At 36.7% G+C, this 27,134-nt stretch overlaps 2 protein-coding genes across 3 annotated transcripts; both read left to right on the top strand.

Moving 5' to 3' along the window:
* Positions 1 to 1,690: 1,690 nt before the first annotated feature.
* LOC126705580 (3-oxoacyl-[acyl-carrier-protein] synthase II, chloroplastic-like) lies at positions 1,691 to 27,008 on the top strand. 2 transcript variants are annotated; one of them, XM_050404653.1, is made up of 14 exons: positions 1,691 to 2,519; positions 3,647 to 3,852; positions 3,935 to 4,138; positions 4,563 to 4,673; positions 4,773 to 4,868; positions 5,047 to 5,092; positions 5,193 to 5,272; positions 6,234 to 6,302; positions 7,289 to 7,373; positions 13,887 to 14,041; positions 14,159 to 14,239; positions 14,774 to 14,833; positions 14,960 to 15,117; positions 26,590 to 27,008. In XM_050404653.1, exons 1-13 carry the CDS (start codon positions 2,129 to 2,131, stop codon positions 15,074 to 15,076), a joined length of 1,701 nt encoding a protein of 566 aa, XP_050260610.1. In that variant the 5' UTR covers positions 1,691 to 2,128; the 3' UTR covers positions 15,077 to 15,117; positions 26,590 to 27,008. The 2 variants fall into 2 exon arrangements, with proteins under 2 accessions (XP_050260610.1, XP_050260609.1); XM_050404652.1 differs by lacking the exon at positions 26,590 to 27,008 and adding an exon at positions 15,429 to 15,883.
* LOC126705581 (3-oxoacyl-[acyl-carrier-protein] synthase II, chloroplastic-like) lies at positions 19,353 to 27,008 on the top strand. The gene is given in 15 exon segments (XM_050404654.1): positions 19,353 to 19,899; positions 19,901 to 20,025; positions 21,622 to 21,827; positions 21,910 to 22,113; positions 22,538 to 22,648; positions 22,748 to 22,843; positions 23,022 to 23,067; positions 23,168 to 23,247; positions 23,650 to 23,718; positions 24,373 to 24,457; positions 25,047 to 25,201; positions 25,319 to 25,399; positions 25,934 to 25,993; positions 26,120 to 26,277; positions 26,590 to 27,008. Coding segments are annotated over 14 exon segments (1,569 nt in total). The 5' UTR covers positions 19,353 to 19,765; the 3' UTR covers positions 26,237 to 26,277; positions 26,590 to 27,008.
* Positions 27,009 to 27,134: the final 126 nt, after the last annotated feature.

Consider the following 27,134-nt stretch of genomic DNA (forward strand, 5'->3'; position numbering starts at 1 on the left):
TTGATAATAATACTCAATTATAAAGTCATCTTACCAAACACCTAGACGGTCCTTTAAGTGGCGTTTGACAACAGAAAAATATTCAAATATTCAAATATCAAAGTCCCAACTTTTAAATTGGATCCCAAATAAACAAACAACCAAAGTTTGATAACAAGCACATAATTATAATGCAAAAATCTTCTTTTTTATTTTCCCTTAGCAAAAAGTTTTTTATATAAGAGATTTGTTTTGACTTTTTTTTTTTTTTTTGAGCAAAAGATTTGTTTTGACTTTTGATACAATATATATATATATATATATTGTTTTTGTTTCGGAATGGACTACTTGTCACAAATAGGACTACTTTGAATTTTTTGAAACTTTTCTCAATTTTATTTAGCGTGCGTTTGCGTTTGCCTTTTTGATTGGGTCTCACGACACTGTTCGCAATTCAGCCAAAAAAGCAAAAACGCGCATAACCATGCATTTCTGGGTCCCACGACATTATTCACACTTTTAAAAATTATTTTGCTATAGTGTTTTCAGCAAAATAAGCGGTATCCAAATAGATCCTTATTGTAAATCCTATTAACATATAAGATTAAAAATAAAAATCCAAGGGCATCCCTCCTATCTTTTCTTTTCTTTTTAAATTTTTTTATATAGAGATATGGTAAAATTTAAACCTATGCTGTTAACTTTATGATGATTGCTCATATTATCAGATTAAAACACTAGTTGATTTTTGGTATTGATAGGGTTTTGAACTTAAATTTCTAATTCAACTATAAAAAACTTTACCAGTCAAGTTAACTGGAGCACACTCATCCCCTCCTTTAAATCCCTTAATAGTTCTACACTTGACTAGCAGTAATAAAAAAAAATACTCAATCTCATTAAGAGCCTTCCAATTTATATTTCAACAATTAGAGTATGTTTAGTATATGATTTTGCCCCCTTTATACTCGAGTTACTTTATAAGGGAAAACTGTGATAGGTATAGCATAGCAGCCACGTTGAGATAGTATTTTTTAATTGGCATCATATCTTTTTTTCCTTTTTTTTTTAAATAATAATAATTTGATAGTTGATGGAGGGGACATTTGAAAAAATAATAATTTAATAGTTAGTAGAGAGATATTTAAACTTTAAATGTTTCCTTTATAAACATATGCAAGTTTATATATATATACTACATAATAATTGTTTTTTATCATTAAACTAAGAAGTCAATTGGTTATTAGTGTATTATGCCAAAGGTACATGATGGTTGGTGAATGATTATTGATAAGTAAAAAAGTTATATTAGTTGTGAAACCCATATAAGAACTTGTAAAAATTAGCCACATTAATAATTTATAAAAATAATACATAATAGTTTGTAATTATAACATTACTTTTGACGACAATAAACTTTACCGATTAAGCTAACAATTCGTATCATCTCTAAATCATGCACAATATTGTCATTTCATTTCAAGAAGTGGAAGAAGAGGAGTGCTCTTGGTATAAACGTGATATTTTTGAAAAAGTATACCAAAATTTAAAAGTTTTTACTTAAAAATAAAAATATACCAAAATTTAAAATATTGTTAGATTGTTTTTTTTTTTTTTTTTTTCCATTTCTTTTTTTCTGGTCAGAGATCTTCTAAATTTTATTTCGTTTAATATATTTATTTGTTCTTTTGTAGGGAGTATAATAGAGTAGAGACTTTAGAGAGAGGAGAGAGAGAGAGAGAGAGTGCTTGTCGGTCTGTTGCGAGGACGACTCCGATTGCACAAAATCAAAAACTTGGCGTCTCAAACGCTTTCCTAATCCAAATACTCTTGACTACTTGTCCTGCTATAGATTACTACGCTTCCTTCCATATAACCAATCGAATGTGACCTCTCCTTCTTCGCCAACTACTCTCACTGCCGTTCTTCTCTATGCCTCTCTCTCTCTCTCTCTCATTTTCATCATCTAGATTAACATCTCCTACAGCCTTTTTCATCGCCATATAATCAAAATCACTTTTTTCCATCTGGGTTTTCGATTTTAGCTTCTGGGTTTTCTTTTGTTTTCTTGTTCTTGTTCTTCTTCCATTGGCAGTTTGCATATATACATATATATTTCTTTGTGTGTGTGTGTGTGTCTCTCTCTCTCATGGCTGCAGCCTCGTCTGTCACATCTCCGCTGTGCACGTGGCTTGTGGCTGCTTGCATGTCGGTCACGTGCGGAGGGGACCAATCCACGTGCACTTCCATGTTGGGCTCCTCCACGTACAGCCGCAACAAGCGACTCTTTGGCAGCAAATGGGGTCGGAGGAAGAGGGTGTTCTTGTCCAAATGTAGCTCCGAATTGCAGAGCCAGAGGGACTTGATTTCCTCTCTCTGTGGATCCAGCTTTCAGGGCCTCATGACTTCTTGCCTCGCTTTCGAGCCTTGCAATCAGTACTATGCCTCCAACGCTTCCTTTTCCTCTCTTTTCGGATCCAGCAATGTTCGTGTCCCTTCAAATCGGAGACACACCCGTTTCAATCGAGCCGTCCGTTCAGGTACTCCTCATTCCTCATTAGCTTCTCCTGTTTTTTCTTAACTAAACATTGATTCTTCTCTCTGTGTTTTCTCTTTATTTATGGAATTGGAAATCTGGGATTTTGTTTTACATTTTGTGTGTAATTTGTTCTGGATTTTGTTTTACATTAATGGGCTTTTTTCTATGTTCTTGAAGGTAGATTTGATAATGAAATAATGATTCTTTCAATCTTTATTAATTTGTTTTTTTCCCCTTTTTTCATGTGCTGTGGAAGTTTGGTTTTATTCACTTTTCATTTGGTTGGATAGAGAACTAATAAAGAATAGGAAAAGATGAGGAATTCAAATAATTAAGTTTAGGATTGGCTTATTGCTGAATGAGTTCTTTGTATTACTTTTATGCCAAAGCTATAGGAAAGTGGGGAATAGATGCTAACAGGGTTTTATATTTTATATTTTTCCCCTTCTTTTTGGGTGAGAACTAATTTCACCAAATGAGGTTTATTCATGTACTGCTTTTTTCAGTTGGATTGGTATACTAACAGGGTTTTTATATTTTATATTTTCCCCCTTTTTTTTTGGGTGAGAACTAATTTCACCAAATGAGATTCATTCATGTACTGCTTTTTGTAGTTGGATTGATATGCCTGGACTTAGGATTTAGAATTTTGCATAACTTAGGTTGTTTCTAGTTTATGTTATGTGGCCATCTTTCAGATTTTATGTCTTACAAGTATTCTGAAGAAAATTAAGATCAGGCCATATCTTGGTGTATCATGTGCATGAAATGGAGGTTCTAGCACTGCAAAGTACAGGAGCATTGTGGCTGTTCATTCTTTTATTCATAGTATAATGCAGCTGTGTGTGTGTCTGTCTGTTGAATGGGTTGGTTACTTGAGTCTGGTACACTGACCTTGATTTTAATATATCGTCATCAATAGACTTATGATTATTAGATTCTGGGCCTTGCTAGCTTCTTCTGACTTTTAATGGTTCAGTAGTGTCAATGTTGCAGGCTTGAGGCAGTCCTATCAATTCAAACCCTGATGTTGATGTTTATTCTTTGGCATGACTCTTATTTGATAAAGCATTAAAATAGAAAAGTTTTGCTGATGTACTAACTACTGCACATTTATCAATACTCTAGGGGAAGCCATGGCTGTTGCTGTGCAACCTTCCAAAGAAGTTGCAACAAAAAAGAAACCAGTCACAAAGCAAAGGCGAGTAGTTGTGACAGGGATGGGTGTGGTGACCCCACTTGGTCATGATCCAGATGTCTTCTACAATAATTTGCTTGAGGGTGTCAGTGGCGTAAGTGAGATAGAGGCTTTTGATTGTGCCCAATTTCCAACGGTAAACCATATTTAAGATTTCTCTTCTTCTGGTGCTTGCTCTGCAGTTTATTCTTAGCATTCTTACTGTTCTTTTTCTCCAGAGAATTGCTGGAGAGATCAAGTCTTTTTCAACTGATGGATGGGTTGCACCAAAACTTTCCAAGAGGATGGACAAATTTATGCTTTACATGCTTACTGCTGGGAAAAAAGCCTTGGCAGATGGTGGAATTACAGAAGATGTAATGAATGAATTAGATAAAGCGAGATGTGGAGTTTTGATTGGCTCAGCAATGGGTGGCATGAAGGTAACATCAAGCCTTCAGCAGTTTGATATACAGTATATAATGAGAATGGAACATGGTTGAAAATATTAAGTTAACCAGAGCTTATACTGGCTGATATTCAATTTGATTGATAACAAGAGCTTTATGAAATCTGTAAGTTGTTGTCATGTCTGCTGCCTTTGTGGTTTCCTAATGCAGTGGAACTTACAACTTAAAGTCAAGTTCTGATTTTTGCCACATGCCTTAGAGTTGGAATAATGAATGTTTTCAAGCTAGTCTTCTGTCTCTCTAGCTGTAATGGTTTTTGGCAGGAAGTGGAATCCAAAGTATAAAGCCCTAGATGAAACTACGTGACCTGCAGATAGGATGAGAAAGCATATTAATTCTAAAATTTATCAACAATTGTAACTGACTACCGTGTTCTTGTGTTTTGTGTTGTGAACAGGTTTTTAATGATGCGATTGAAGCCTTAAGGATCTCATACAAGAAGATGAATCCTTTCTGCGTACCATTTGCAACTACAAATATGGGTTCTGCCATGCTTGCAATGGATCTGGTCAACTTACTATTTTTTCAACTTTGTGATACATCTTGATGGGTTTTGGAAGTTGGGTCTTAAACCTTTTAACAGCTCATTTGTTTATTCAAATTGCAGGGATGGATGGGGCCAAACTATTCTATCTCTACTGCTTGTGCTACAAGCAATTTTTGCATAATGAATGCAGCAAACCATATCATTAGAGGTGAAGCTGTAAGTGTCTTGTAATCAACTCTTTCTCAGCCACAAAGCATGTGAATCTCTTATATTAGTCTTGTCTTTACATATTTTCATAGAATGATTTGTTGATAAGATGCAACCTTGAAAAGAAAAACTTACAATAAAATAAATCTAAATATATGTTGTGTTTTCCTCTGAAATTGTCATGCAGGATGTGATGCTTTCTGGTGGCTCAGATGCAGCCATTATACCTATTGGTATCTCTTTTTTACTTTACCTATGCTGATTTTATCTTAGCATGCACCTACTTGTTATAGCATGAATTTTACATAACCTATTATTTTCTTGTTGGTGCAGGCTTGGGAGGTTTTGTGGCATGCAGAGCACTTTCCCAGAGGAACAGTGATCCTACAAAAGCATCACGTCCTTGGGACAGTGTATGTTATCAATAATCCTTTTGCTTCCATATCTTCTTTTTTCTTTTGTCATTGTTTACATCTGATAACTTTTTATCATTTTTTTTTATAAGTAATAAAGATTCATTGATATCAAATAGAGAGAGACACCCAAGTACATAGGGAGTATACATGGGTGAATAAATCAAAAACGAACATTACAAAAGTCATGTAAATTCAAAATAGAAGAAAAAGGTTGGTTTCTCCACACAGAGAACCAGTCAAGTAAGGTTTGGAAAAATATAAGCTTGAGATCAGGCATGGAACGCTCAATGTCTTCAAAACACCTATTATTTCTCTCCTTCCAAATACACCACATCAAACAAAGAGGAACGACCTTCCAAATATCTCCATTACGATGGCGACCAAAACGACCTTGCTAGCAAGCAAAAAGCCTAACAACAGACATTGGCATGACCCAACAAACTCCAAATAAACCAAAAACCATATCCCACAGCTCCGAAGCAACCGGGCAATGAAGGAATAGATGGTCAACACTTTCACTTTTACAACACCAATCCAAAATGCAAACCTTTCTTTTCCTTAAATTGTCAATTGTCAGACATTTCACCAAGGCTGCGGTCCATACAAAATGCACATATTACACTTTATATCATGTTTCAGTTAACTTATCCAAAACTGTTGATTATCAACATTATGGATCTTGTGAATTTGATTTTCTATTTTCTAATAGAAATAGGAAGCTAAGTTCATAATATCTTGTTATTATATGTTGTCAATGGCTCTTATACTGATAGCAAATATGCTCTAGATCTGAGTTTTTATATGAATTGAACTTCAAGCAATTCTCCTAAAGATATTACACTCATTTCTTTGATTGTTGATTGAGCGAAGATAAACAAGGTCTTAATCCTGTTTTTAGTTTCTTACTTGGTATAGTTCATGTGTGTTACCATAACATCTGATTTTTGTTATTCAACAGAATCGTGATGGATTTGTTATGGGTGAAGGAGCCGGAGTTTTGCTTTTAGAAGAATTAGAGCATGCTAAGGTATTTTAACTCTTAACTCAATAAAGTCCATGTCCTATATGTCTGTAGGCATTTTCCTTTAAGCCTGTCAGTTATTCTTTGGGATCTCATTTGCTTTTAGATTACCAGCCATTGTGTTCATTGACCCACTTTCAGTGGCATTTCTGCTGTCCCTCTAGTTTCTTCAAGTTATATCAAATCACTTTTCATGTTGGAATATCCACTGGTATTCATTTTACTAGTGTGAATTAGATGTTTCTCTATTTTGTTATCCTCAACTACCTCCGAATTTTCATGCATGCTAACAAATTTTAACTCTTAACTCAATAAAGTCCATGTCCTATATGTCTGTAGGCATTTCCCTTTAAGCCTGTCAGTTATTCTTTGGGGCCTCATTTGCTTTTAGATTACCAGCCATTGTGTTCATTGACCCACTTTCAGTGGCATTTCTGTTGTCCCTCTAGTTTCTTCAAGTTACATCAAATCACTTTTTCATGTTGGAACATCCACTGGTATTCATTTTACTAGTGTGAATTAGATTTTTTTTTTTTTTTTGTTATCCTCAACTACCAATGAAATTTCAAGCATGCTAAGGTATTTTAACTCTAACCCAATAAAGTCCATGTCCTATATGTCTCTAGGCATTTCCCTTTAAGCCTGTCAGTTATTCTTTGGGCCTCGTTTGCTTTTAGATTACCAGCCATTGTGTTCCTTGACCCATTTTCAGTGGCATTTCTATTGTCCCTCTAGTTTCTTCAAGTTATATGAAATCACTTTTTCATGTTGGAATATCCACTGGTATTCATTTTACTAGTGTGAATTAGATGACTTTTTATTTTGTTATCCTCAGCTACCTCTGAATTTTCATGAACTGATATTTCTAATTCTACATTTTCTTGCTTGCTAAAGAGTGGTGATCATTGAAGCTCAATCATTACTTTGTATAGCCTGTGATAGCATGTTTCTTTTTTGTAAATAGCTCTGCCAGCTGATTTCCTATTTTGCAGAGAAGAGGTGCAAATATCTATGCAGAATTTCTTGGTGGAAGCTTCACTTGTGATGCTTATCACATGACTGAACCACATCCTGATGGTAACTTGCCTTCTCTTTGGTACTTAAATTTCAACCCTTGAAAAGGTTGCATTTCTTTAATAGTTTTTCTTGAGGGAGCATGTACATTGGACTTATTTCCTGCATCTATTCTACTCTTCCGAGTTCTTTTCTGTCATAATAATTTTTAAACTAGTTTATATGATACGGCACCTATACTTTGTTGCTACTAACTACCTCATAAAGTGAGTTGCAGTTCACCAAATTGACCACCTGAATTGCTGCTTTATGTCCGCAATCTTGATAGCAAAGGCTGTGGCACAGAAAGACAATAAAACCTGAAAATCAGTTGCATAATTGTCAAAACTCCACTAAGCTATACTCCCTGGTAGACTGGCATCATATCCCCTGTTAATACATCCAGGATTGCTATGAATTCTTCTTTTACTCATGCATATTTCCACTCCTCAATTTAACAGTGATATTTGCTTTTATCTAATTAAAATACCTTCTTAATTGGTTACCATTTTTTTAAATATTTTGGGCAAGGAACCATATGCAAATCCTTACTTCATCAACACTTTTTTTTGATAAGTAAGAAGAGAATATTATTAATAAAAGAATAGCAAGAAAAACACACAAAATTCACGGTAGTGAACAAAGGAAAAAAGAAACAAAAAGACAGAAGCAGCCCTTAATCTATACTAATAGATGAAAGAAAATCCAAAAGGGTAGAACAATCCGAATAGCCCCAACAACGAGACCAATCGAAGAGGGTCCGTGGGCAATACTCTAATAACTGAACCACAGTTTTCTCCTCATCCTCAAAAGACCATCGATTCCGTTCAGTCCAAATAGTCCACATTAAACATCCTGGAACCAAATCCCAAATATCTGAGCTATGCTTCTCAAGCTAATGATACCAGCAAAATAATAAGTCCACAACTGAACCTGGCATAACCCATTCCATCCCAAACAACCGAAGCATATACATCCACAAAGAATGAGCTATTGGACAAAAAAGTAACAGGTGATCCATAGATTCCGCATTACAACAGCACAAACAACAACGATTTGCCAAAGGGCGACCACGAAGCATAAGGTTATCCAAAGTTAGAATTTAACCATGGGCTGCTGTCCACATAAAAAAAGCCACCCTTTTAGGAACCTTAACTTTCCAAATTCCTTTCCAAGGGAAAATGGAAGGAGCTGCATTTCGAATCTTATGATAAAAGGACCGAGTATCAAACTTTCCACTGCCATTAAGATCCCAACAAAGTCTGTCACACCCTCCTTCCCTAGGAATTCGGGTTTAGATGAAATGAAGAAAGGAGTAGGAAGCCGCCAACTCCCAATCATTGAAGTTCCTGCGAAAACTTAAACTCCACACTCAGTCATTATCACCCATAGGAGGGCTTAACATCTCAAAAATACATGCCTTCTTATTAGCTGAACACAAAAATAATTGAGGATAAAGAATTTTGAGAGGAACATTACCAGTCCACTTATCATGCCAAAAAAGAATACGAGAACCATCCCCCAGCACAAAAGAGAAATGCTTAGCGAAAGTTTCCCCACCTTCACTAATACTCCGCCATAACCCACAACCATGAGCCCTACTACAAGCTCTAATGCACCAACCCCCTTTTCTTTCCCCATATTTCATGGCAATGACCCTTCGCCATAGATGCGAGGTTTCATGGCCATACCTCCAAAGCCATTTCCCTAGTAGGGCCTAATTAAAAGGCACCAACTTCCGAATTCCTAAACCACCCAACTCACACGGTAAGCAAACCTTTTCCCAAGCCACTAAAGAATATTTGAAACACTCAACTGATGAACCCCACAAAAAGTGCCTATGGATGCATTCCAATCTAGTTGCCATAGCTTTAGAGATGGTAAAAAGGGAAAGGTAATATGTCGGAAGGCTTGAAAGGGTACTCTTCAGCAAGGTGAGTCTACCACCTTTTGACAAATAAAGCTGCTTCCAGCCTGAAAGCTTCTTTTCCATCCTCTCAAGAATCGGATTCCAAATAGAGGTTGTTTTGTACAAAGTACCCAATGGCATACCCAAGTAAATCATAGGCAAACTGCCCACCTTGCACTGAAGGATATAGCCAAAAACTGAATGTTACGCACCTCCCCAATAGGGATAATTTCACTTTTCCCCACATTCACCTTTAGACCAGTAAAGGCTTGGAAACAAGTCAAAACTAGCCTAATAGAAAGAATCTACTCTCTAGAGGCATCATAGAAAAGAATGGTATCATCAGCAAATAGGAGATGAGAAACCTGGATACCAGTAGAATTAACAGGACTCACATGAAAACCCTGAATGAAACCCCCTTCCTCAGTTTTCTTCAGGATACGACTTAAAACCTCCATGATCAACAGAAAGAGAAGGGGAGACAAATGATCGCCTTGTCTGAGACCTCCAGAGCTACCAAAGAAGCCAGCAAGAGATCCATTAACTAGAACTGAGAAGCGAACGATAGAGACACAAGTCGTTAGCCATCTCCTCCATCTATCCCCAAAGCCCATCCTCCCAACAGATAAAACAAAGCGTCCCAATTCACATGATCGTATGCTTTCTCAATGTCTAGCTTACACACCACCCCCGGAGTATGACATTTCAGTCTACTGTCTAAACATTCGTTAGCAATAAGCACTGAATCCAAAATCTGTCTGCCACCAACAAATGAAATATGTGACTCCGAAATAAGTTTATCCAGCACCCGCCTCAATCTGTTAGCTAAAACCTTAGACAACAGCTTATACACACTGCCCACTAGGCTGATAGGCCTAAAATCTTTGATAATTACAGCATTATTTTTTTTGGGAATCAGAGATAAGAAAGAAGCATTTAGAGACCGTTCAAACTCTAAGCTCCTATGCAAATAGAATGCCATGACATCTACTTCCACTACACTAGCATTTTTGAAAAAAAGCCATAGTGAAACCGTCAGGACTTGAGGCTTTATCATCCTCCATCTCATGAAGAACCTTTACCACTTCCTCTTTAGAAAAATCCCTCTCTAATTCAAGCCGCTCATCCTCCTCAATTCTAGTAAACTTTAAACCGTCCATAGAAGGGCGCCAAGAAACTAACTCAGTGTACAACCTCTGATAAAAATTGACCACCTTAGACTGCACCTCTTCTTCATCCTCATAGAGGACTCCATCCACCTCTATACCCCGAATATGATTAGTTCTTCTATGGGAGTTTGCAACCCGATGAAAGAAGCGAGTATTATTGTCCCCCTCCTTCACAAATAAAATCCGGGACTTTTGTATCCAAGAAATCTCCTCCAAAGAGGCAAGATGAGCAATCTCTCCTTTAATGTGAATACGATGAGATTGATCATCCTGAGAAAGATCAAACAAGTCCTCCCTAGCATCCAAACCCAGCAATTCAGATAAAAGACATTTCTTCCTAAAGGCCAGATCCCCAAATTCCTCCTTATTCTATTTTTTCAAGTTCTCTTTAAGTGCTTTTAATTTACGAGCCAGAATAAAACTAGGAGAACCCGAAAAGCAATACCCATTCTACCAATGCCGAACCCTTTCTACAAAACCCTCTTCTTTCAACCACATATTCTTGAACTTAAAGGCACTCCAACCTCTTTTAACATTACCCGCCACCACCAAAAGAGGGCAATGATTAGAAATTACCCGAGGGAGTACCCTTTGAGACATGTTTCCAAAGTGATCTACCCAATCCACCGATGCCAAGGTTCTATCAATTCTTGACATACAAGCAGACCTCGAATCTCTAAACCAAGTAAACGAAGCCCCTTCAAGGGGTAAGTCCACAAGGTAATTAGCCTCAATGAAGTCTGAAAAAGCAAACATAGCTGGACTAAAAGCCTCACAACCAAGTCTCTCACTCGGGTATCGAATGGTATTGAAATCCCCAAAGACACACCAAGCCGTATTCCACCTGGAGTGCATCCTTGAAAGTTCTTCCCACAGAGCACCTCGCAAATTATCCTCATTAGGCCCATACACTCCTGAACAAGCCCATACAAAATCATCTGCAACCCCTTTCAGTAACACATTAACAGAATACAGACCAACAGCACAATCAACTTTTTCAAAAACTCTCTTGTCCCAAACCAGTAACACCCCCCCTGCTGTATTGATTGCATCTAGAACAACCCAATCCAGGAACGAACTACCCCAAAGGCTCCGAACAACAGAAGAATTTAAAGAAGACAGCTTAGTTTCTTGAAAGCAAACTATATCACACTTCTACTCCTTGAGAAGATTTTTACATACCTCTCGCTTCTGAGGATTATTTAATCCCCTAACATTCCAAGATAGCAGCCGTAAACTCATTTAAAACTGGTAATCGCCCCTTTACCTAGTGAGAGGTCTTTGTTCCTCCCCTTAGATGCTACCCCATCATAATTAATGGAAGAAAACAAACCTTTGAGTTCCCTAAGCCCTTTCTACTTAGAGTTCACAATATCTATAGAAGACCCAACACTAACAACATCAACACAATCTTGTTCAAGAAGACGAAATAGAGCCAGGCATTGATCTTCGTGCTTAACAATTGGAAACCCCACAATTCTACAGAAATTTTTCATCAGGCTACAAACCCATTTTGAGTTTTTCACCGCTGACCCTCGAACCTCTCCCTCACCACCTTCCTAGATCACCTCCAACTCCTTATGATCATTGGGATCCCATTTAGATAAAGGTGAGCACTCCAAAGAACCATTCTCTTCCTTTCCATGAAATAAACCACTAGGATTAACTTCACTGTGCTTCCACTGCAGCAGAGGATGCTCAGGCCCTACCTGTAACATCTCAACCCCATCCAAATGGCTCCATTTTTCTCCCTTCTCACCTGAAACCATCATGGAGTCATCTCTCTCTCCAAAACAGAGACCCTCCTCACTACCCAGACCCAACAGAGGAGAAAAAGAGTTTTGGGCAGCTCCCTGATGTCGAAGATCAGAAGGAACAACATACCCAGGTCCCATCAGCTTCGCCGTTGACCCATCCTTCAAAACACCAGCTAATGGAGTCTGGTTCTCTGCCCTCAACCTCCACACTGGAAAACTTGGACCTAGACCCCTCCGTCGTACTCGCCGGCACCGCCACTATCACCGGTGCCGCTACTGACATTGGCGACACCATAGTCACCAGCGACTTAGGAGCCTCCATCGCACTCGAGCTCTCCCTTCATACCCATGAAAGTTGACCATCGTATCTCTCTATTAAAGGAATGGGTTTGACCAATGTACCCTTGAGTGAAGAATCAGTCTCCACGAGATGGGCTTTGACAAGCCCACCAGATTGGTTTATAGGTTCTAGCCCGCCACTTGAAGCCTTGGGCCAACTGAGAACCTTTGAACCCATATAAGTTACAGAATGTTTCTCGCCCTCAGGTTTACTCACTCTCAAAGCCAATAAAGCAGGAGTCAGCTTAAAAGTAACAGCCCGCGTGGGTCTGCCATTAATGATTGAAACTTTTCCATTTAAAACTGAACCATTTACTGTAGGTAATCCAGGATTCCCGTTCTGCCCCAAAATTGCTCCAAATTTTTCAAAATTCCTGAACTTTTGCTGATGACTATAAGCAGACAAAAGTTTCCCACTCTGGTCACCACCAGCAGACTGACCACCTCCACCACCACCATTTTTGGATGAAACTTCAGCCAAAGAAACCGGTTTAGCACCAGTGAAAAAATACTTCAACTCACTTTGAAACAAAGACCAACCTGCACGGTTGGAGCTTGCTGGTATCATAACACACCCTCGGCGAGCCCCACCATAGTATTCAGCTATGACCACAAAAACACCAGCCTTATTCGACCTCCCACAAAATTCCAACGACTTATTATTTTCCCGGAAACGTTTGCAAATGGAAACTTTCTCCGAAACCCAATCACGAATATCAGCAAAACAAGAAAGGATCCACTCCAATCCTTTACGTCCTAGCCAAATAGTGTGCTTGACATGCCGGCTGCTCTCATGTATAGCATACGAATCATGTTGCCCACCATTGAAAGAAAAAGAGAAAAACTTTGCATCAATACGAAAAGGAAACTTCCCCCCCCCCCCCCCCCCCCGGGAACCGAAGAAGATGGAGGGGTAATAAGGTTTGAAGTTGGTTTGGTATCAGTTTTAGGTATAGGGAGATAACGGGTAACAGTGGAGGTGTAGGCACAAAAGGTTTAAAAGGCAATGTGGATAGTTGTAAGGGGTATGGTGATGGGCAAAAACTAGAAGGGATAGAGGGATGGCAAAAGGTGTACGAAGGCAGACCAAAAGGTGGGAGTTGAGGTGGCATCTCTCCTACCCTACATAACAGGTGGAGGCATAAGAAATGATTAGATGAGTTCTCTCCCTCCCCCACCCCTCACCCTCACCACCAACCACCCCCCCCCCCCCCCAAAAACTCCCTCTCTCTTCCCCATCCTACCGCCGGCTGTCCCACATACTCCTTCCCTCCCTTCATCAACACTTTTGTACCTTGTATCCTTCCATAAAATTGGGTGCTAAAATTCTTAACTAATGTCCCTAATATCCCTCCAAAAACAGGTGCTGGCGTTCTCCTTTGTGTAGAAAAGGCATTAGCTCAGTCTGGGGTATCTAGGGAAGATGTGAATTACATAAATGCACATGCTACATCCACGCCAGCTGGAGACCTAAAAGAGTATCAAGCACTTCTTCAATGTTTTGGCCAGAATCCTGAGGTAACTTGTATTCATAATTTTTGTTCTTTATGCCATTTGCTTCTAATGATACCATATTTCAAATACTTGATGAGATTACTGTATTCTGATACCTGATGATATCTCTGCTTTCTACAGTTAAGAGTGAATTCTACAAAATCTATGATTGGTCACCTATTAGGAGCAGCTGGTGCGGTGGAAGCTGTTGCAGCGATACAGGTAAACAATTTACGTCCTGATATGGTGATTCTAAATTCAAGAAATAGAAGCTTGGCTAAATTTCAAATTGCACCCTCTTAACTTTGACCAAAATTCAATTTAGTCCTCTAACTATAATTCCATTCAATCAAGTCTAGAACTTTCAAGTTTATTCAATTCAGACCTCCCGTTAGTCTCCTTCAAAAAAGCTTCCTTAGGGACCCTCTAAACGACGACATTTTGTTCTGCCAAATCCATGCTTTAGAGGGTCTCTAATGGAGCTTTGTTGATGGAGACTAACGAGAGGCCTGAAATGAATAAACGTGGAAGTTAGGACTAAACTGAACGAAAGCGAAGTTAGATGACTGAATTGAATTTTGGTCAAAGTTAGAGGGTGCAATATATAACTTAGCCTATAATCTTTATAAATTTATTCTCATAATGGAAAGTATTCTCAAAAGGACTATTTGAATTGTTTTTCTTTTATCTTGGGTTGGCATAATTCAAACTCATGAAGCAGATTAATGCTTATTGACATGTGTTTCTTCATGATAGGCAATACGAACTGGGTGGGTTCATCCTAATGTCAACTTGGAAAACCCAGATGAAGGGGTGGTATGTTTTCCTACTGCATCCTTTGTGACTTTTTGTTTATATCGTGATATTCCTTGCCATTATGTGTTCTTTAACCATGATGAATCGAGCATGGGATTATCTAATGATGCCAACATATCAATTCAGGACAAAAATGTGCTGGTGGGCCCAAAGAAAGAGAGACTGAACGTTAAGGCAGCGTTGTCTAATTCATTTGGGTTTGGTGGTCACAATTCATCAATCATATTTGCTCCTTACAAGTGAAAGACCTGGCAGGCTACTCCAACCTTGCTGTAATGCTGAAGGTATGTGGGTTCCAAGATATCTCCTATCTGTAGTAAATGGAAATTGGGATATGAGAGAGAGAGCATGCCAAGGGTCACATTATTCAAGACAATTTCCTAGATAAATACTTTTTTTTGCTCCAAGATACCAATGTAGGCCGCTCAATGCTGACATTCAATTTTGAGTATGCTATGACAAAAAATTTTAAAAACCAAAAGGTTTATCTGAACTATCTGGAGGTAGAACAGTATGAACAACTTTTACATCCATTGCATGTGTAATTTACCGGCAAGTTAATTGAAAAAGAAAACTGGCATGGTGTATTTGTCAGGTTTGCTGTTAGTATTGATGGGCTAGCAACATCTTGGAGTTGGTGAATAGTCATGAAATGTTCCTGTGTACCAATCGTCAATTTGTTTAGTTGCATGGCCTCATGCAATAGAATTACTTTGGGACGGCTGGTCAGGAAAGAAGATGGATGGCCCTGGATTGAGATAGAGAAAGCTTCAAAATTAACGTGTTGGTTATCATGAAATAATCTTGCTTCCATTGTTGTTATAAGTTTTTCCTTCTATCATAAACAAAGCTATAAGTAGGGCTTGATATACTTGATACTTGCCATTGAAATTTGAACCACCGCTACATGGCAGTATTGGCCTGTTTAAGTTTTGTTTTCATGTACATTTAGATGGCTGCTCTAATTGTATTGATAGCCATTTGTAATGAATTTTGAGCTGACAGTTGCATAGATGTTATTATATGTGATGTTCTATGTGCTTGCTAGTATGTTGCTTGAGATCAGCCAAAATATCCATGATAATCTTGTGAGTTATTACCCCATAAAGTAACTAAGCAACAATAGTTTGAACACATATTAGCCAAAGAGCTGTGTAGCTCAACGGAGACGTGCAAAGTTCAAATCCCTATACCCCATTGTAACTATTGAATTCTCAAAAAAGAGCACACATTAGCCCTGCACAGTCAAAAAGGGCACATGAAGAACTGGCATGTGTAACTGCTTTTTTCTTTTTAATCTATTTTTTTAGCCCATTCCTTTTGTTTCTCTTAAAATCTTGCACTTCCAAGTGTTTTAGCTTTTAGATCTCCCATCACTTGATGCAGCATGTGGCATGCTGAAGGGAAGACGTTTATAGGCTGATGGTTGAGGTAATAATTAATAATCAAAAAGGTGCTATCTGACTAGAAGACCACACAGAATTTTAGATTGATATAGAAAGGAAATTTTTGGAGCTAATAAAAAACCTCCTGGGGAACCCAATGAAAAAAACCTCCTGGGTAACCCAATATTTCATTGGTACGGCATGTATTTTTCCAGAACTTTTTTTTTTTAGAGAGAGTTTTAACCTATAGCGTCCATTTTTAATGATAATTCTTTATCACTAGTCGCTAACTCGTGCGATACATGGAAAACTTTTAGATCAAATGTTAAAATGTTCTAGTTTAAATATTTTCCTAATTTCAACTATTTGAAAGCTGAATTAGCTCCAATATCAGATGAAAGATGTAGTTTAAACATTTCTTATGAAAAATTGTCAAAATCTTATCACATAAGAACGTTAAATATGAGAAACATACAAATATTATGGAGTAAAATATTACAATAATTATAAAATGCTCTTACATTTGGTTTAATAAGTAAACAAAATAATATATAATTATGCTTGTATCTTCAAGCTTTATTCAGTGTCTTTTTGGGTTTTGCTTTCTATGAAAATTTCTAATTCTCTTTTGTTCATTGTTTAGAGATTAGATCCATACAAATATTCTAAAAGATTAAACATACTAAAAACAAAAGATATTTGACCAAATATGATTGTTTCCATAACTCTTCCAATTAGCAAGTAACATAGGAAATTAATGGCAACTAATCAAATAATTCAGCAAATTTAGACCTTACAAAGCATGACAGTAACTATGTTACCAAAAATCCAAAAGCTTAGGACATTGCATAATTCAGCAATACTATGCAAATCTTATATAATTAGTCCATCAACCTTTTTTCTTTTTTTCTTTTTTGGATGGGAAGTCCATCAACCTTTTTTTTTTTTTGATGGGAAGTCCATCAACCTTTTTCTCAACTAAGAATAGTAATCAAATAGCACTAAGAAAAAAAATGCACAAGAAAATAAAGATAAAACCAGTATGAGTATAAAGCTAGAAACTATATTCTAAATTATTGCAATTTTTTTATTTAAAAAATCCATAATAAAAAACAAACATAGAGTTAATATAATTAATTAAGAATTCAAACAAATACAATTCCAGCAATGTTTTATACAACAAAATCTAAAAATTCAAACAAAATCCTACTATATCATAGCCAAAAAGTACCCATAACCATAAGCCTAGAACGAAAAAATAAAAAAAATGGTAGAGAGATTTGAGCAATATGGAGATTGAAGCATAATATATAGAGATTCAAAGAGAACGGGTACCATATTGATGTAGAGAGAGTATGGTGGCTAGGTTTTTGGTTAAATTTGATTTAAATAAATAAATATATATATATATATATATACATCTATTACAATATTCAGAATTGAAAGACACAAGCCATGATGGTTGTGAAGATATGATGTTTCCTTTTGACCAACCATGCCACCTTTGAAGTCTTTTTAGAAAAGAATGAAGCATCCAAGTGCTTGGTGGAAGACATGCATGCTTTCCTTTTGTCTTTTGCCATGATTCTCCTGACAAGTTGGACCAAATGAAAGCCAAAAGCTCAGAAGTTTTTATTTCAAAAAGTGGAAAAAACACTGTTCACTGATTACTGTTCACTGATTACTGTTCACTAATTACTGTTCACTGATTACTGTTCACGGATTACTGTTCACAGATCACTGTTCACTTTTACTGTTCATGACACTGTTCACTCCGAAAATTTTGCCTATTTAAGGGGGGTTGTCCCTTAGGGCTTCTGAAGTCAAGTTTGGTTTCTGATTTCCTTTCCCTTAGAACTAGCCTTCTTAGAGAAAGAACTCACCCTACTTCTACTACTCATCCTTGTTTACTACAAACTTTGTAATCCTACAAATCTTGTAACTAGGACTAGTTCAAGCTTTGTACTTGTTAACCCATAACTGTTGAGATCTTCAACAATTTTGAAGGCATCGATAGTAGGAATACCAAGACAAGGCAATGTCTCTATATATATATATAATTCATACTTGTTCAGTCATGCCAAACACACAAAAGACAATTTAATGCAATGGCCCTTCTTTATATAGAAGGTGGCTCTTTCGCCAGTCTTAGAATTCAAATTGCACAAAATTGCAACGAAAAAAAGAAAAAGAAAAAGACAAAGGAATTCAAATTCATAGAGAAGAGGAAAAGAGACTCCTAGCAGTAAAATAAACTCCTATAAACATCGAATTCTTCTTATAGTATTTAAATCAACTCCAATAGTCAAATTTGGTAAAAAAAATCCCACTTTTCAATTTTTGCTAATTTACAATTTACAACAACTACCTCAACAATCTATTACTATTCCATTTAATTATTGATTATTCTCTCTCCATACCAGAAAAATTCAAAAATTCAAAATTTCACACACAAGATTGCACATACCCTGATCAACCCAAAATTTCACACCTAGATTGGAGTTGAAACTTGACGAAATCTTGATGCTGAAGTTCACACCTAGAGCGACCCAGATTTATTTCTAAAATCTTGAGGCTGAAACTTTACATAACTGAAGTTCTTAGAACATTTTTAGACCCAAATTGGAGCTCTAACAGAGAAACCACTCGGTTGATGTGAAACTAAAATTTTTGTTATAGAATTTTAGTTGAATTAGAATTTTCAAACTCTTGAAACATATATCTAATAGAATTTTATTTAAACTAAACTATTGTGACACTTGATAAAATAATTATACGTTAAAGAGAGATAATAAATATATAAGATATAAAATCTAAAATAAAAAAATAGGGTAACTTAAAAAATTGTAGGAGGTTCAATCGGTTATATAAAAAATAGGGTAACTTGAAAAATTGTAGGAGGTTCAATCGGTTATATATATATATAGATTAGATCAAAACATCAATCAATTTTAAGTGTAGGTGAAGATTGAATTTTAAATTTTTTATCCAAAAACTTTTCCTGAACTAAACGAAAAGACCAAAAATTAATACTATTTTGTTATTAATTAAAGAATCAAACTTATGTAATAATTTCAATTTAAAGCTCATCCCATCTTCGTGATTTATTTTTCAGTTACTCTGAGCAATAACAAAGCAGAGAGACAAAAAATTCACTGATTAAACTGTGTTTCACATAAGCCTAGTGTTTGTAAAACAATTTGGCTCATCGAACAGAATGGGTAGAGAGAGAAAACTCCATTAAAGAGAGAAACTTGAACTTGGATAGAAAGTTAGGTTACTGCCCAAAAATAAAACCTAGTTGCCTAAGTGAAACACAGTTTTATTAATAGTGACGTTTTCCATTAATCCATTCAAAATTACTTTTTTCCATCTGGGTTTTCGATTTTAACTTCTGGGTTTTCTTCGGTTTTCTTGTTCTTGTTCTTGTTCTTCTTCCATTGGTGGTTTGCATATATACATATATATTTCTTTGTGTGTCTCTCTCTCACATAGCTGCAGCCTCGTCTGTTACATCTCCGCTGTGCACGTGGCTTGTGGTGCTTGCATGTCGGTCACATCTCCGCTGTGCACGTGGCTTGTGGCTGCTTGCATGTCGGTCGCCGGCAAATGGGGTCGGTGGAAGAGGGTGTTCTTGTATAAATGTAGCTCCGAATTGCAGAGCCAGGGGGACTTGATTTCCTGGATCCAGTTTTCAGGGCCTCATGACTTCTTGCCTCGCTTCCTTTTCCTCTCTCTTCGGATCCAGCAATGTTCGTGTTCCTTCAAATCGGAGACACACCCGTTTCAATCGAGCCGTCCATTCAGGTACTCCTCATTCCTCATTAACTTCTCCTTTTTTTTTTTTTTGCTTAACTAAACATTGATTCTTCTCTCTGTTTTATTCTTTATTTATGGAATTGGAAATCTGGGATTTTGTTTTAGATTTTGTGTGTAATTTGTTCCGGCTTTGTTTGTGTGATCCCCAATTTGAAATTTGATTAATTGTGTGATGTGTGTGGGTGAGATGAGTACCATATCGAATATTTATTTGGTTGAACTAGACTTTATTAACTGCTACAAAGAGTTTCAATTGTGACTAATCCTTTTGAGGTATAGTACACAGATGTGGTTAGCGCTTTTCCTTAGATTATTACATATAATATTAGAGCCAGCCCGATAATCCCATATGGGCTCAGAGACACTACCCAAATGGACCCTAACGAGGACGTTAGGGATTTAAGTCAGGGAGATTGTGATGCTCCTAATTTGATTGATTGTGTGATGTGTGTGGATGTGTGATGAGTCCCACATTGAGTATTTACTGGGTTGAACGAGGCTTTATTAACAATTACAAGGAGTCTCAATTGTGATTAGTTCTTTTGAGGTATAGTGCAGATGTGGTTAGCGTTTTTTCTTGGATCGTTACAGTTTGTTTCCAATATCTCAATTTAATGGGTTTTTTCTATGTTCTTGAAGGTAGATTTGATAATGAAATAATGATTCTTTCCATCTTTATTAATTTGTTTTTCCCCCTTTTTTCATGTGCTGTGGAAGTTTGGTTTTATTCACTTTTCATTTGGTTGCATTGAGAACTAATAAAGAATAGGAAAAGATGAGGAATTCAAATAATTAAGTTTAGGATTGGCTTATTGCTGAATGAGTTCTTTGGATTACTTTTATGCCAAAGCTATAGGAAAGTGGGGAATAGAAAATAACAGGGTTTTATATTTTATATTTTTCCCCTTCTTTTGGGTGAGAACTAATTCACCAAATGAGGTTCATTCATGTACTGCTTTTTTCAGTTGGATTGATAAACTAACAGGGTTTTATAATATATATTTTTCCCCTACTTTTTGGGTGAGAACTAATTTCACCAAATGAGGTTCATTCATGTACTGCCTTTTGCAGTTGGATTGATATGCCTGGACTTAGGATTGGGAATTTGCATAACTTAGGTTGTTTCTAGTTTATGTTATGTGGCGATCGTTCAGATTTTATGTTTTACAAGTATTCTGAAGAAAATTAAGATCAGACCATTTCTTGGTGTATCATGTGCATGAAATGGAAGTTCTAGAGCTGCAAAGTACAGGAGCATTGTGGCTGTTCATTCTTTTATTCATAGTATAATGCAGCTGTGTGTGTGTCTGTCTGTTGAATGGGTTGGTTACTTGAGTCTGGTACACTGACCTTGATTTTAATATATTGTCAGCAATAGACTTATGATTATTAGATTTTGGGCCTTGCTAGCGTCTTCTGACTTTTATTGGTTCAGTAGTGTCAATGTTGCAGGCTTGAGGCAGTCCTATCAATTCAAACCCTAATGTTGATGTTTATTCTTTGGCATGACTCTTATTTGATAAAGCATTAAAATAGAAAAGTTTTGCTGATGTACTAACTACTGCACATTTATCAATACTCTAGGGGAAGCTATGGCTGTTGCTGTGCAACCTTCCAAGGAAGTCGCAACAAAAAAGAAACCAGTCACAAAGCAAAGGCGAGTAGTTGTGACAGGGATGGGTATGGTGACCCCACTTGGTCATGATCCAGATGTCTTCTACAATAATTTGCTTGAGGGTGTCAGTGGCGTAAGTGAGATAGAGGCTTTTGATTGTGCCCAATTTCCAACGGTAAACTATATTTAAGATTTCTCTTCTTCTGGTGCTTGCTCTGCAGTTTATTCTTAGCATTCTTACTGTTCTTTTTCTCCAGAGAATTGCTGGAGAGATCAAGTCTTTTTCAACTGATGGATGGGTTGCACCAAAACTTTCCAAGAGGATGGACAAATTTATGCTTTACTTGCTTACTGCTGGGAAAAAAGCCTTGGCAGATGGTGGAATTACAGAAGATGTAATGAATGAATTAGATAAAGCGAGATGTGGAGTTTTGATTGGCTCAGCAATGGGTGGCATGAAGGTAACATCAAGCCTTCAGCAATTTGATATACAGTATATAATGAGAATGGAACATGGTTGAAAATATTAAGTTAACCAGAGCTAATATTGGCTGATATTCAATTTGATTGATAACAAGAGCTTTATGAAATCTGTAAGTCATTGTCATGTCTGCTGCCTTTGTGGTTTCCTAATGCAGTGGAACTTGCAACTTAAAGTCAAGTTCTGATTTTTGCCACATGCCTTAGAGTTGGAATAATGAATATTTTCAAGCTAGTCTTCTGTCTCTCTAGCTGTAATGGTTTTTGGCAGGAAGTGGAATCCAAAGTATAAAGCCTTAGATGAAACTACATGACCTGCAGATAGGATGAGAAAGCATATTAATTCTGGAATTTATCAACAATTGTAACTGACTACTTTGTTCTTGTGTTTTGTGTTGTGAACAGGTTTTTAATGATGCGATTGAAGCATTAAGGATCTCATACAAGAAGATGAATCCTTTCTGCGCACCATTTGCAACTACAAATATGGGTTCTGCCATGCTTGCAATGGATCTGGTCAACTTACTATTTTTTCAACTTTGTGAAACACCTTGATGGGTTTTGTAAGTTGGGACTTAAACCTTTTAACAGCTCATTTGTTTATTCAAATTGCAGGGATGGATGGGGCCAAACTATTCTATCTCTACTGCTTGTGCTACAAGCAATTTTTGCATAATGAATGCAGCAAACCATATCATTAGAGGTGAAGCTGTAAGTTTCTTGTAATCAACTCTTTCTCAGCCACAAAGCATGGGAATCTCTTATATTAGTCTTGTCTTTACATATTTTCATAGAATGATTTGTTGATAAGTTGCAACCTCGAAAAGAAAAACTTAAAATAAAATAAATCTAAATATATGTTGCGTTTTCTTCTGAAATTGTCGTGCAGGATGTGATGCTTTCTGGTGGCTCAGATGCAATGATTATACCTATTGGTATCTCTTTTTTACTTTACCTATGCTGATTTTATCTTAGCATGCACCTACTTGTTATAGCATGAATTTTACATAACCTATTATTTTCTTGTTGGTGCAGGCTTGGGAGGTTTAGTGGCATGCAGAGCACTTTCCCAGAGGAACAATGATCCCACAAAAGCATCGCGCCCTTGGGACAGTGTGTGTTATCAATAATCCTTTTGCTTCCATATCTTCTTTTTTCTTTTGTCATTGTTTACATCTGAGAACTTTATATCATGTTTCAGTTAACTTATCCAAAACTGTTGATTATCGACATTATGGATCATGTGAATTTAATTTTCTATTTTCTAATAGAAATAGGAAGCTAAGTTCATAATATCTTGTTATTATATGTTGTCAATGGCTCTTATACTGATAGCAAATATACTCTAGATCTGAGTTTCTATACTAATTGAACTTTAAGCAATTCTTCTAAAGATATTACACTCATTTCTTTGATTGTTGATTGAGGGAAGATAAACAAGGTCTAAATCCTGTTTTTTAGTTTCTTGGTATAGTTCATGTGTGTTACCATAACATCTGATTTTTGTTATTCAACAGAATCGTGATGGATTTGTTTTGGGTGAAGGAGCCGGGGTTTTGCTCTTAGAAGAATTAGAGCATGCTAAGGTATTTTAACTCTAACTCAATAAAGTCCATGTCCTATATTTCTGTAGGCATTTCCCTTTAAGCCCGTCAGTTATTCTTTGGGGCCTCATTTGCTTTTAGATTACCAGCCATTGTGTTCATTGACCCACTTTCAGTGGCATTTCTGTTGTCCCTCTAGTTTCTTCAAGTTATATCAAATCACTTTTTCATGTTGGAATATCCACTGGTATTCATTTTCTAGTGTGAATTAGATTTTTTTTTTTTTTTTAACTCTTAACTCAATAAAGTCCATGTCCTATATGTCTGTAGGCATTTCCCTTTAAGCCTGTCAGTTATTCTCCAGGCCTCATTTGCTTTTAGATTACCAGCCATTGTGTTCCTTGACCCACTTTCAGTGGCATTTCTGTTGTCCCTCTAGTTTCTTCAAGTTATATCAAATCACTTTTTCATGTTGGAATATCCACTGGTATTCATTTTACTAGTGTGAATTAGATGACTTTTTATTTTGTTATCCTCTGCTTCCTCTGAATTTTCATGAACTGATATTTCTAATTCTATATTTTCTTGCTTTCTAAAGTGTGGTGATCAGTGAAGCTCAATCATTACTTTGTATAGCCTGTGATATCATGTTTCTTTTTTGTAAATAACTCTGCCAGCTGATTTCTGATTTTGCAGAGGAGAGGTGCAAATATCTATGCAGAATTTCTTGGTGGAAGCTTCACTTGTGATGCTTATCACGTGACTGAACCACATCCTGATGGTAACATGCCTTCTCTTTGGTACTTAAATTTCAACCCTTGAAAAGGTTGCATTTCTTTAATAGTTTTTCTTGAGGGAGCATGTACATTGGACTTATTTCCTGCATCTATTCTACTCTTCCTGAGTTCTTTTCTGTCATAATAATTTTTAAACTAATTTATATGATACTGTAAATATACTTTGTTGCTACTAACTCCTCATAAAGTGAGTTGTAGTTCACCAAATTGACCACCTGAATTGCTGCTTTATGTCCACAATTTTGATAGCAAAGGCTGTGGCACAGAAAGACAATAAAACCTGAAAATCAGTTGCATAATTGTCAAAACTGGCACCATATCCCCTGTTAATACATCCAGGATTGCTATGAATTCTTCTTTTACTCATGCATATTTCCACCCCTCAATTTAACAGTGATATTTGCTTTTATCTAAGTAGAATACCTTCTTAATTGGTTACCATTTTGTTAAATATTTTGGGCAAGGAACCATATGCAAATCCTGACTTCATCAACACTTCTGTACCTTGTATCCTTCCATAAAATTGGGTTCTAAAATTCTTAACTAATGTCCCTAATATCCCTCCAAAAACAGGGGCTGGCGTTATCCTTTGCATAGAAAAGGCATTAGCTCAGTCTGGGGTATCTAGGGAAGATGTGAATTACATAAATGCACATGCTACATCCACACCAGCTGGAGACCTAAAAGAGTATCAAGCACTTCTTCAATGTTTTGGCCAGAATCCTGAGGTAACTTGTATTCATAATGTTTGTTCTTTATGCCATTTGCTTTTGATGATACCATATTTCAAATACTTGATGAGATTACTGTATTCTGATACCTGATAATATCTCTGCTTTCTACAGTTAAGAGTGAATTCTACAAAATCTATGATTGGTCACCTATTAGGGGCAGCTGGTGCGGTGGAAGCTGTTGCAGCGATACAGGTAAACAATTTATGTCTTGATATGGTGATTCTAAATTCAAGAAATATAATCTTGGCTAAATTTCAAATTGCACTCTCTAACTTTGACCAAAAGTCAATTTAGTCCTCCAACTATAATCCATTCAATCAAGTCTAGAACTTTCAAGTTTATTCAATTCAGACCTCCAGTTAGTCTCCGTCAAAAAAAGCTCCGTTAGGGACCCTCTAAACGACGACATTTTGTTCTGCCAAATCCATGCTTTAGAGGGTCTCTAATGGAGCTTTGTTGATGGAGACTAATGAGAGGCCTGAAATGAATAAACGTGAAAGTTAGGACTAAACTGAACGAAAGTGAAGTTAGATGACTGAATTGAATTTTGGTTAAAGTTAGAGGGTGCAATATATAACTTAGCCTATAATCTTTATAAATTTATTCTCATAATGGAAAGTATTCCCAAAAGGACTATTTGAATTGTTTTTCTTTTTTCCTTGGGTTGGCATAATTCGAACCCATGAAGCAGATTAATGCTTTTTGACATGTGTTTCTTCATGATAGGCAATACGAACAGGGTGGGTTCATCCTAATGTCAACTTGGAAAACCCAGATGAAGGGGTGGTATGTTTGCCTACTGCATCCTTTGTGACTTTTTGTTTATATCGTGATATTCCTTGCCATTATGTGTTCTTTAACCATGATGAATCGAGCACAGGATTATCTAATGATGTCAACATATCAATTCAGGATAAAAATGTGCTGGTGGGCCCAAAGAAAGAGAGACTGAACATTAAGGCAGCGTTGTCTAATTCATTTGGGTTTGGTGGTCACAATTCATCAATCATATTTGCTCCTTACAAGTGAAAGACCTGGCAGGCTACTCCAACCTTGCTGTAATGCTGAAGGTATGTGGGTTCCAAGATATCTCCTATCTGTAGTAAATGGAAATTGGGATATGAGAGAGAGAGCATGCCAAGGGTCACTTTATTCAAGACAATTTCCTAGATAAATACTTTTTTTTGCTCCAAGATACCAATGTAGGCCGCTCAATGCTGACATTCAATTTTGAGTATGTTATGACAAAAAATTTTAAAAACCAAAAGGTTTATCTGTAACTATCTGGAGGTCGAACAGTATGAGCAGCTTTTACATCCATTGCATGCGTAATTTACCGGCAAGTTAATTGAAAAAGAAAACTGGCATGGTGTATTTGTCAGGTTTGCTGTTAGTATTGATGGGCTAGCAACATCTTGGAGTTGGTGAATAGTCATGAAATGTTCCTGTGTACCAATCGTCAATTTGTTTAGTTGCATGGCCTCATGCAATAGAATTACTTTGGGACGGCTGGTCAGGAAAGAAGATGGATGGCCCTGGATTGAGATAGAGAAAGCTTCAAAATTAACGTGTTGGTTATCATGAAATACTCTTGCTTCCATTGTTGTTATAAGTTTTTCCTTCTATCATAGACAAAGCTATAAGTAGGGCTTGATATACTTGATACTTGCCATTGAAATTTGAACCACCACTACCTGGCAGTATTGGCCTGTTTAAGTTTTGTTTTTCATGTACATTTAGATGGCTGCTCTAATTGTATTGATAGCCATTTGTAATGAATTTTGAGTTGGCAGTTGCATAGCTGTTATTATATGTGATGTTCTATGTGCTTGTGGGCAAGGTTGTCAAAATCGCGATTCGGATCATAAAATCACACGATTTTACGATCCCACCTCATCAAAAAGATTAAAATCGTAGCAAGATTGCA

The sequence above is a fragment of the Quercus robur genome, chromosome 11, assembly GCF_932294415.1.
Source record: "Quercus robur chromosome 11, dhQueRobu3.1, whole genome shotgun sequence".
Taxonomy (NCBI): domain Eukaryota; kingdom Viridiplantae; phylum Streptophyta; class Magnoliopsida; order Fagales; family Fagaceae; genus Quercus; species Quercus robur.